The sequence below is a fragment of the Haliotis asinina genome, chromosome 16 (assembly GCF_037392515.1).
Source record: "Haliotis asinina isolate JCU_RB_2024 chromosome 16, JCU_Hal_asi_v2, whole genome shotgun sequence".
Taxonomy (NCBI): Eukaryota; Metazoa; Mollusca; class Gastropoda; order Lepetellida; family Haliotidae; genus Haliotis; species Haliotis asinina.
In genome coordinates, this window is record NC_090295.1 from 16,454,156 (window position 1) to 16,466,677 (window position 12,522).

The following is a 12,522-nucleotide window of genomic DNA, read 5'->3' on the forward strand; positions in this document are numbered from 1 at the left end:
CCATTTGTTTGAGAAAGATGATTGAATCCTTCATTCAGCATCTCCAAATACAAAGACGAAGGATGAGTTGTCACCATGCGGACAGGAACTGCATCTGATTTCAGTAGGACTGCATATTATATAGCCAGACATAAATATGAAGATGGATGGTCCTATTACATGGAAATATGATTGAAGGACAACCACATTTTAAGAGCACTGGCCAGATATGAAGACAAACAAGTCATGGTTACTCAGAACAATTTATTACTATAGAGGTACATGGATATACTTCATTCATCAACGTTATAACAAAATACTGTTTGGATATGTTACAGTAAGATCAGAGTAGGTTTTATTTCAAGATCTGAGAAATATGAAGATGATTATTTCTTGTTCATAATTGTCAACTGACTCCCAAGAAATGACAATGTGAGAGGTTCATTAATGTTCAGTGCTGATCAAAGGGAGATAATCCATGTCATCACATTGGCTCACTGGAGATTGTTTTCCTCAATGTTATAGTGTTGTATACAACACAAATATTTTATACAATGCAGCACGAATTATTGAGCAGTGATGCTGTAAGTAGCCAACTTAAAAGTAATAGTGTCAAAAAATATGGTCAAAACAGACTTTGAATGGGACAAAAAAGGAAGTGATTATGCTGTTTCATGGAAAACTGAATGGTAAAATAATTTATTCGTTTGACACTACCACCTTGTGAAGTGATACTTAAAAATCCTCAAAATGAAAAAAAACCCCACCTGAATATTAAGTGAACGTAGTTTCATGCCACAGGAAGATCCAACAGCATTATCATCAACCAAAACACTGACTGATGAGCAAAGGTTTGACAGTTATCCTGAGCATGAAGCTGAGCTATAATATTGATACGGTGCTCCATCTGGATAAATATCTGCACTGCACCTGGTCAAAACTGGTACAGGGTTTGATTTACTGAGACTCAGTTTTCGTGAGTCACTACCTAATGACACAATGAGTGAGGACTACATCACACAAAAACACAAAACAACTTTGTTCTGGGTGATGTTCTTGCTTCTAATCTGTGTGAGAAACGTTAAAATTAGTCATTTCTGAGCAGTACTGATTCAGACATATCAAAATATCAAGTAAGAACTAATAGGAGGTGACAGTACCATTTAACCTTTATGTTGCAATTCGAACCTCACAATATGAACCAATATGATCAGCAATTTCTGTGACCTGGATCTGTAATTTTCATGCTGTTGTAAAAAAATTCCAATAATATTTCTATTTCCTTTAGACTATTATACATTAATAGTTTGGAGAATGTTTATTGGTCATATATTTGCATTTGGTTGACTTTTAGACCAAAGAAATAAAAACAATTGATTGATACCAGCACTTTTTGTAGAGATAAACAAAACCAAAATGGCGGACACCACCACTGACACTATCTTTTAGATCCAAACTTTAAAGCAAAGGTTTGAATTTGGAAATGTTTTCTAACTAGTCTCTTGTACAATCACATGTGAGTCCCGTCAGTGGCCAGTGGCATTGTTTAAAAAAATAGGAAACACTAATTTCACTTTCACAATGCTTTGCAGTTCACATTGCAATACACCAACACATATCACAATGTATTCCATTATGAAAATTTTGGCAATACTCAAACCTAAGAAGAAATGAACCTGAACACCAAGGAAAATTTCAGAAACCAAAAGTGGAAGGGCAACCCATAAATGTCTTGTTGCATAATTTTCTGGCTGTCAGTGATTAATCAAGGACTGGTCAGTTTGGAGACAGTATACTGTGTGTATGCCCTCGATAAATCTTCGCTTACATGAAGGACAATAGCACCGAATGTGGGATAAGTGATGCCTTTTGGTAATGAAAAATACAAGTAAAACAGCCCAAATTCTGAGCAAAGGGAGGTAACTTGATCAGAGATCAAAGAATGCTTTTGATTTTGACATATCAGAGTTCAATAATTTAGACTGAACATCAGCTTTGTTGATTCCAATCGTACATTCATTTCATAGACAAAACATAAACAAATACCAACAGAATTATTGGAAACAATCATAATTAATTATTAATATACAGGATGACAAAAAATATTATCAGATCTATAGCTGTACAATTGAATATTACTGTCTAATGAGGTAAGTTTAGAAGGAGTAACATTAATCACTGCAGTTTCAAGCAAAACTGGAACATCAACAAAATATGAGAAAACATCAACAACATGGCAGCATAAAATCAGCACCGTTGTAAACAAAATATTCCTAAGATCCATTTGTTCATAAATGAAAAGTAAAGCAACAAACTTGAAATACAATATATATATATATATATATATATATATATAAAACCAAGACAAAACTAAGAAATGAAATATCAACATAGAATAATATATATTTGAAAAAACAATATTGATGTAAAAGTAAATTGTACAACATAATTAACCCTTCTGGTATAACATTTTCAAGTTCCCAGCCAGTTTGTTCATTGATTATTCCGAATGATACTCAATGATGACTTGATATTCAAGTACTAGTATGTCAAAGTTTATCATTCTCAATCAGATACGCTGCAATGTTTGAACTTGAACTTCAAACTGAAGACATAGGACAATACAGTACAGTAATTATCATCATGAGCATTGATCCGAGTAAATGAGGAACAATGACAACCAAGTCATTACTATATGACTTAATTATTCTTGTGTCACAAGTTTTGTCAATCTGATAGAACACTGTCAGTGCCCAAACCCACAGGAATTACATTTGAGAAGTTCGAGTTACATTTGAGTTGAGAAAAATCCTGTACATATTCTACTTATTCAGTTCATCAAAGCAGCTGATTTGCTAAGTCAACTTTTTGGCATGATAAATGGCATTATAATGAGGTACTGGAACATTTATTGACATTATATTGAGGAACTGGAACATTAATTGGCATCATGTGGAGTTCTGGCATTGTACTCAAGGCTTTATACTTTTTAACGTTCCTCTCATCAGCCAATATCATCTGACAACCTTCCTCTAAACAACTGCAAACACCTTTCAATCTTCCAATAATCTTGAACTCACCTGACAATTTCCCTCCAATGAAGTCCTGACCCACATGACAATCAGCTCCTACACCACCCAACAACCCTCTTCTAATCATCAACTCTTGCACCACCGGACGACCTTCCTCTAATCATCCAACTCTTGCACCACCGGACGACCTTCCTCTAATCATCAACTCTTGCACCACCAACAACCTTCCTCTAATCATCAACTCTTGCACCACCCAACAACCTTCCTCTAATCATCAACTCTTGCACCACCAAGAACCTTCCTCTAATCATCCAACTCTTGCACCACCAACAACCTTCCTCTAATCATCAACTCTTGCACCACCCAACAACCTTCTTCTAATCATCACTTCCTACACCACCCGACGACCTTCCTCTAATCATAAACTCTTACACCACCAACTGTTCTATACAGTCTTATGTTCCTCCTCGGGCCTATGTGTGGTCTCAAAGTCGAGGTGTACAAAGGCTCGCTCCACCCTGTCAAGGTTTTCCAGACGCTGCTGCAGGGACTCCCCGATGTTGTGAGCCTCGCCCAACGTCATCGTCTCTGGCAACACGATGTCCACTTCCACCAAGTAGTTGTTGCCAAAGTGGAACGCCCTCACTGTGTCGATGTGAGTGATCTCTTTATGATGATTCAGTGAAATCCATGTCAGTTTGCTTAAGAAGTCCGGCTTAGCTGTATGCCCAGTTAGTAGTTTGATTTGCTCTGGAAACATAAAATACACTGACTGTTCTGACAATGTTTGGATTTTTTTATCAATAGAAATGTTTGGTAAACTGCAGGTAATTGATATATATCTGATCATGTGAATTCATCAGTGTATGGCTTTCATTGAGTAGTATAGGGAATGACAGTTCTGGACCACTTTCAAGAAATGTCTCTACAAAGCCTTATTTAGTAAATAAGGCTTTGGTTGGGGCCTTAGATCTTGCTACTATTACCCCTACTACAAAAAGGTTGGCGTGCCTATTACCGTGTATTGGTTGGAGGTAACACTGTGCCGTACGGTACGATCAATAATTCTTCTCTTACAAACCCCCTACCCGGCCCATCCCTCAAGTAGTATAAGTTAGGTTCGTCGGCTTTCATATCCACTTTATCTATGTTGTAAGTTTTGACTGACCATATAGGATCGGTGGCCCGCTTACGGCTATCGCCCTCGTGTTCCCCCGGCTGGTATAGATACCTCACTAGGGCCCTATCTGGTATCTGTTTCTCCTTCCCACGCAATGGAGCGGCCGACTCTGCAACTATTGATTTTAGTTTGATAGCGTCTGCCGGTTTCTTACCGGTGAGACGGGTGACTTCATGGTTGATTGCCGACACCACCTTGGGTAACCTCGTGACCCATTCAGTCGATCGTTTTCCAGGGGTGACCATCTCCCTAGCATACTGATATCCGAACAAGCGCTCAGCCAAAGTCCTATTAAATCTCTCAACTATGGCTTGGCTGCGATGGGCTCCGGCCGTGCCACGCCTGACCTTTGTATCGTGTTTGGCTAGCAGTTGTGACACGGCACCCATGAACTCCCGTCCGGGGTCAACTTGCAGCTCTGTTGGCCACGTCAGCGGACTGCGTTTGTATATGCGTTCGAATCCTCTGGCTACCTGGGCCGAATCTTTCGTGGTCAAGGGTTCGGCTTCCTTGTAACGACTGGCTACGTCCACTACGGTTAAGGCATATTTGTACCTCTTGTCGTGGGGTAGGAACAGTAGGTCTGCCTGGTGAACGCTATTAGGTATGTTAATACCGAACCTCCTTCTAGGTACGTAGCGTGGTGCCGGCAAATAGATCTGCCACAGGGCTTGTTTTTCAAGCCACGCTTTGGCTTCCTCCGGGGGTACTCGCGCTATTTTAGCTAGCTTATATACTGCGCTAGCTCCTTTCCAGTACCCACGCGGGCTGTAGTAAATAGCCTCAAATTTTTTCATGTCCATACGCGTATGTGTTTATCCCATCAATAGCTATCCAACGTTTCGTGTCCATAGGCGACAGGGACGTCTTGTTTATAGTCAGTCCGTATATCTTATGTCCATCACTTCTAAGTGTGTTCATTTTATGCCTAAAGGTACGGGTCTTGAACAGGGCTTCCTTGAATCTGGCGTGTTTGATGTGTTGTTTCACCACATACTTCTTAACCCCCTTAGCCTTCCGGATCTCACTATTGTCGGCTTTCAGTATGGAGTACATCTTCGGTCTCAACCCTATGTACTCGGCTATGGGCGTGCCAGCACACTCGTCCTTCATCTTACCTAGGACCTTTTTATTTACAGTACTGTGTATGGCATGGGTCTTAGGGTAATCGCTGGTGTCGTATAAATCAAGGTGTTTTTTCATGTCCTCGTACACGTCCTCGGTTCGAATCTCCATCAGCAGGGAATCCGTGTCAGTGTACAGCACTTCACACCTGTCGCCGTACTGTTTCTTGAGCTCGTTGTAGTAAAAGTCGTACATCAGGTGTTTGGATAAATCGAGGATGCTCATCCCCACGTAAACAGGCCGGTTGAATTTTATGTGGCTTTTCTTCATGTGTAGGGCAACCAGGTTGTCTGTGAATATCTTACTACGGTTGAATGCCGGACTGGCTATCAATCTCCTGAGCTTGTCTTCCTCACTCGACCGAACCAGCTTCACGGTCACGCGTTTCCTCAGGTTCTCCATAGTCTTACCAAACACCGAGTTGTTCATGAGCTTGTAGAGATTTTTCTCAAAATCACTGGTGGCTTTTTTTCGTAGGTCTGTGTTCATTCTGATGTAGGGCTCCATCCATGGACTCTGGTCGAACATGAGCACCCTGTGTATTTTGGTCAGCCTCATACCCAACGACAGGTACAGCTGTAGGTTGCGATAGTGAACGATGTACTTGGTCTTATTCATTAAGTTAGGCACGAGTTTTTCAACGTCTGTCACACGCCCACCTGACAAGTTATGTTGGTACTCAGACATCCAGTCTGGGTTAACCCTCATACGTTCGGGGGCCAGGGGGTAGCTGTTGTGCGATGTGTGTAATTCCTTGGGATACTCTAAGTCAACCTCGAGGATATACCCTTTGTTTGAATCTGGTGCAACCCCCATAACATCAACGTGTGGTACCCATTCGAATCCCCCTGTAGGTAGATACTGGCTCATGGCCCAGCCGTACAGGTTGTTTGCGTCTAGGTAGAGAATGTGATTGGTTGGTTTGTTAGGATCGTAACCTTTCACGTATTGATTATTTGCTTTCGCGTATCGTTTGGATGCCATGGAAATCCCACCTCGCAAGCCTTTCTCAATGAATAGGTGCATGTCGTAATCTGTGAGCAATTCCAAATTAACTCCGGTCTTTTTAAGCAAGGCGTCCCACGACAGACCTGGGCTGGTGTAATACCATGCGGGGTCGAGTTTATACTGCTTGAAACATGTCCGCCTAAACGTTTCAAACACGTCGGCTAACAGCAGTACATCTGTCCTCAAGTACAGGTCGTGATAATCACCCAGGTTCTTACAACCCAGTTTATTCCATACGTTAGTCGCGTGCGAGTAATCATCTCGTGAGACGGACGCCTCATTCAGCTTGCTATAAAAGCAGTCAATAGGGGGTAGTCTGGTCTCGGTGAACTTAGCCCAACTATCCATGTACTCATAGGGGTACACACCCTTCCTCATAAGCAGGGGTCTAGTCTCGGCGTCTGTGTATCGATCGGTGATAGGGAAGGTATTGTTGGCCTTGACCAGACTGTCGAGTGACGACAGGAGGAACTGAAACGAGTCAATGAACCTAAGTCCGTTTAAGCTGAAGGAGATGTATCTCTCCATGTTGTTGGGGATGCACGTTATATTACCATCGATTTTCGCGATGGCCTGCATGATCAAGTGTGAGTCGTACCCTCTCAAGTTGTGAAAGACAACGGGGATGTTTATTGTCTTAGGGTTGATTTTAAGCTTGAGGTTGCACGCGTTGTGAGCGGCGCCTCTATACTTACCAGTTATGTGACAGTGATCTCTCACCGAATCACCGTTAAGTGGTGATTCACACACGTGACAGTTAGTGCTACTAGCGTGGGCTAGCCTGTCGACTCGGGTCAGACGCATGGGAGCGATTTTATACAATGCATTCCTAATAATTTTTTCTTCCTCCTGCAAACACTTTAGAAACCTTTCAGCCGCGTCAGGCCCCCTATACACTACCGGAGCTTTCGTTTCCCCGTCACAACGGACGACAATGTATCCAAACGAACAGGCTTTATGCTCTTGTGTTTTGTGGGTGATGGGAGCCTCGCCGGCGGCACCACTGGGGGTATCCCCCACAACTAAGGCTTCGAAATCGGCATATATAATATAAGGCACAGACATTTGGTTCTTGTGGTTACTGAATTTTAGGATATTGTCACCTTCCTTAGGCATGTCGACTCGTATGGCCGTCTGCCCCACACCTTGACAATCATCCCGGTGGGATTCTAATAAATCAGCCCGGGTGAAGCCATGTAGGCATCGTACACAAAAGTGTTTTTCCCCATCGTGTTTCGACTGGTCGTGCAACAACCGGCTGAGATGTTTTATCCACGTGTAGTGATACTTTTCACCTCGTTGGATCATGAATATATTGATAACTTGGCGATCCTTCACCGGGCTGACCCTGTGTACTATTGTTGTGTTACCTTCGTGCCCAAAGACATTTATAGCCAGATTATTCTGTTTTTCTACTTTAGTGATCTGGGATATGGGGGTGGGTTCATCTATACCATCCCAGTTGAGCCCATCGTCTTGGGGATAGCTAGAAAGCCTATCTGAATGAGTGCCAGCTGGAAATAAGGCTGACCTGATAGCTAACCTCAGGCAATCGTTTCCTCTATTCTTAACGTTTACTATGGCATGTTTATTCCTATAGTAGGGAGGCAAGGCTAGGTATGACCCGCCTCTGAACGGCACGTAGTTAGCTATGTCTAGATAGACATTATCGATTTTATCTACAGCCCACCCGGACCCCAAGTGTGTGTAGCGTTCTAGGTATTCTCGTATCTGCTGAAAACTGGTATCGATTGATGTATCAATGGTCTCTGTATGTGTGGCGACCTCTTGTTGACCTCGGAAGTAAGGCTGAACATACTCAGTGGTACTCCCAACCTGCTTATCGAGCGACATTTTCACTGTGATCTGAAACTTGATACTTCCTAGGTTATTTAGTTCCTGGTTGACCTTATCAGCTATCAGAGGCTTGATATCTGTAATGTCTATGTTTCTATCAACGTGCATGCGCCAACCTCTCAAATAGTTGCCTACAGCGCGCTCAGTGCGCACGAACTGTAGGTCAATAGCTCTATTCTGTCGTAATAATTCTATAAGCTGTGGTTTTCTCATACGGGAATACCCGCCTAAACCCAAATCCTGTGCCTCGGCTTTCAGTTGTTTTACAGTGGGAGGTTTTGCTACGGGGGCATGTGATAACAATGCGGTTAACCCGGCTCTCCCCAGGTTTGAATAACCCGTGTATCCAAGCTGTTTTGCTTGAGCTTTTAATTGTTTTACTGTAGGAGGGGCTTCTAAACCTAGTAATCTCAACAATGCTGACTTCCGCATTCTAGAATACCCGATCACACCTCTCTGTTTTGCGACCCGCTTGAGCTCGCTTACAGTAGACATCGTGTTTACACCTAAGAGAACCAATGTCTAATTGGTTCACAGTAAGGGGAGGTAACCCTTTCACACACGGGAGTCTATCTTGAGCAGTCGCCTACGTTCTTTTATGTAGCCTTTTTTATTCTTGTAGATGAGTTGATGTCTGACTACGTTCGCTCCGTGAGCTTTACATAGACAGTAGTGTCCTTTAACCCCGATACCACACACAGAACACGTGTAGTTAGGACTTCCCATATGGAAACAACAGAACCCCTGATTTCTGCATTTCCTACCACAGGCCTCGGTCTTCCCCATAAGTATATATTCGCATCGGTATGGAGCGGGTCTCATGTTTACTTATATAGGTATTTTAATTTAATTGCTTCGCAACCAATGCAGTAGCTGCTATACCCAACACTATGAAGCCCAGTTCACGATTCATTTGTCCCTTGGATGGTGTGTAGTACTGAGCGAGTGTGGGTTTATTTAGCGGTTCCAATTGTTTACCAGTTAGTAGGTAGTATTCTTTCATTGCTTCATCGACATCGTTGAATGTTTTAATGGCATGGTTTTCACGCTTGAGTTGTTCGTTAATAAAATCGATCCTCTGGAGGCGTTTTCCTTTCTTCCTGTATTTCAGCCGCGTGATCATCTCGTAGTTTCGAGAAGAGGAAATTACTCCCGGAAAATGCCAGGGCATTCACTAACGCCCCACCGACCATCATAGCTATCGTGGCCATCCCTATATTTATTTCATTATATTATCAGGTATTATTCCTTGTTTTACTAGGATGTCTTTTGTGGCCATAGCCATACCAAGGTTCATTATGAGCATACCCATATCCTGCAGGTTGAAATCTAGCTTGATAGTTGGTTGTTTAAGCACCATTTTAGTCAACCGAGCGTACCCTACGGCTAGACTGGCGACCACTGTGGCGTGGTATGCGTCGTTGACGAACGTTTTCCCCTCAGACATTATGTATATGATATAAAATATTAAAATTATAACATGATATGCGGGTCTACCGTGGGGGGCTCACTGTTGGGTGGTGGCTCACTGTGGGAGGGTACCCCCACGTATAACCATGTTATAACCACGGCAGCAGTTACGCCTACAGCCAACAACAGTCGGGTTGGGTTGGTCACTTTATGTTGGTTACACCACCGTTTTTTACCGGCAGCTACTCTCTTAGGATTCTTCTGCCTGGTTACTGTTTGTGAAGGGGTCACTGTGGGGGGTATCACCTCGGGAGGGGTTTCCCTCACTGGTTCCTGTGTCACCTCGGGAGCAGCATCCATCTATACTATTATTATTATTTTTTCTCTCAAATTGACAATGTTTTGCCGTGATAATCGCCGCCGTCACTGGAGCCAACAACATACCATATTTGTGGTACAGCCCGCAGCTGATAGAGCTCACGGCGTGTTCGATAAAAGGGTCTTTCTCGAGGTCCTCCCACAGGTAAAGTCGACGCTCTGGTGGAATGGGAAGGAAGTGTGATACAATACCGGTGTATATCTGGGTCATAGCCGATCCTTTTGTCTTTGTCATTTCTGCTCCGAGCCGGGACTCGTATCTAGCGTACAGCTTATCGATTTCTTCGGCTGACATTTTGTGAATTTTATCCGGGGTGTAGTCTCCAAAGTAATGTTTGGCTTTGCCGCCAACAGCCAACGCCACCAGTTTCTCTCTCTTATCATCAGTGGGGCCTGCCGGCGGCGTGGGGGAGACCCCCAACTGTTCGAGCAATTCCTCACACTCCATCTTATAATATAACAAGTAAGATTTAGTTTTAACTATATAATACCCGATGCAGACAAAACACAGAGAAATGAAGGTTAAGTTGCACACGACAAATACTTCAAATATCATAGCTATATGCTTAGCATTAGCTTAGCTTTGCTTAGCTTTGCTTAGCTTTGCTTAGCTTTGCTTAGCATACTATATATGCTACTGGTTGGTCGGTCTTGAGCACGAGCTTAGCGTGTTTAGTTTCAGCGAGCTGTTTCTTCACCCGTTCCCGTTCTAATTTGCTCATCACATCGTTCTCTCTCAAACACTCCTCGAACGAATCCCTGTCCTTGCAGTGAAATAAGGCCACCCATCGCGTCTGCTCCCTGAGGTCTTTCAACACCGAGTTGAACTTCTGCGTTAGCACCCAGACGCTGTGATTTGCATGCCGGCCGGAGAAGGCCAGGTACGATAGCATGTCTCTCTTTTTTGTTATCTCGCGATTAGCGCTGCAGTCGTCCAGTATAAACAGCGTCGGTTCCCCTTTAAATTTCTCGTGAAGAGCTTTCAACCAGTCCTGCAGGCGTGTTCCAGGGTCGATTTTGTGTACGTCCGGGTCCGTCATCACCCAAGGTCGCGCGTACGTTTTATTCATGCTCAGAGTAGGGCACATGATAACGATGTTATCGAACACATCCTTGTAGTAACCCTCCAACATATCCAACACGAAAACGGTCTTCCCACAGCCAGTCTGCCCGCACACTATGGCGCAGTGTGGGTCAGTGGGTAGTTGTGGGTACCCCCGGGGGGTGTGGGGCAGTGGGGACTGTTTATTGTTGGGGGGTGTGGGGGAGTACCCCCCATCAGTAGATGGCTTGCACGAATCTCCCATTGTCTATATTAAGTTGCGCGTCCATAATAACGTACAGATATAATTTCAACTTACCAGCGGGTTGAGCCTTCTTAGTAATCTGGATGGTTATCCCTTCGCTGCCGTTATCTATACGGCGCCCGCTACCGTGCAGTTTATCATCATCCGTGGATCGCATGTCCAACCATAGGGCGTACTTGGTGGTCAGGTATTCACCGATCTGCACGGAGCCGAGGTCCAGGTCCTTTGTTATGTAATCCCCCACTGGTAGCTTTTTTATCTCATCCCACTGCTGGTGTGGTCTCATACCATGACTGAACAGCTGGTTGGGCACGCCCTCGATGGTCACTTCCACCTTTTCAATCTCGGGGTTGAAAAACTTCTCGCTGTCCCTCCGGAATGGATCGTAATACTCCACGGGGACAACCAGGATACCTTTCATCGATCGCGCCGGCACGTTCAGGTTGATATTCCACACAGTGTCGCTCTTATCTCGCACGACTGATCTATGCCTCAGTACGCGATCGTACAGGATAGCCATCTTCCCAGAGTACTGGCTTCGAACCTGCCTGGCCAGCTCCGGGCTAGTGACCATGTCGAACTCCAGAGAGATGTTGTCTATGGCATAACTGGCCTCATCACCGTTTGGCGTACGCACTACTTTGCTATAGTCATTAAACGTGAGCTCGTATTCGAGCCTATCACCCAGCGCGGCCTGGTAAAACGGCGCGTGTCCCGTGAGCAACTCGAAGTCGAGCGGCACGCAGAATCGATTCCCGTATGCTCGAGCGATGGCCTTCTCACCGTCCGATAGCTTGTCTTGCTGGTCTTGCGTGAAGACATACCCTATGCGCGCCCGGGTTGATTTGCTGATACCCTGGTACACATCATTGACTCGTTCTCCCTCGCTTTTCCAGAGATCCTTGTAGCAGTGAAACACGTCGCTGTCGTCGATACTCAGCACCTCGTTACCGCTGATCTTGACGGTCGTTTTCTTGATGATAGCTCGACCCACGTTCCGCACTAGCTCGCGTTTGTCGTTGTCGGAGGTCAACGTGATATTGAACGCCAGTCGAACAGTGCCTGGTACAATGAGGTCATTCTCACCAAGGTTTGGAAATCTAACCAGCAGAGTTTGATTCTGGTCTATCTTGCTGGGATTGTTGGTGATGGTCACCGACTGTCGCACGGCTCTGGCTCCTAATGGCTCTCTCAATCTTCTGAAAGGATCTAATTTTCTGCCGTACATTGTTATATAAAAGAAATA

At 44.1% G+C, this 12,522-nt stretch overlaps 1 protein-coding gene across 1 annotated transcript in view; it reads right to left on the reverse strand.

The window, feature by feature from the left end:
* Window positions 1–232: 232 nt before the first annotated feature.
* Window positions 233–12,522, reverse strand: part of LOC137268877 (uncharacterized) — a 31,052-nt gene continuing 18,762 nt past the window's right edge. Inside the window, exon 10 of the mRNA XM_067803465.1 lies at window positions 233–3,761. Coding sequence (XP_067659566.1) covers window positions 3,457–3,761 — 305 coding nt within the window. The 3' untranslated portion in view covers window positions 233–3,456. The remainder of the gene's footprint in view (window positions 3,762–12,522) is intronic.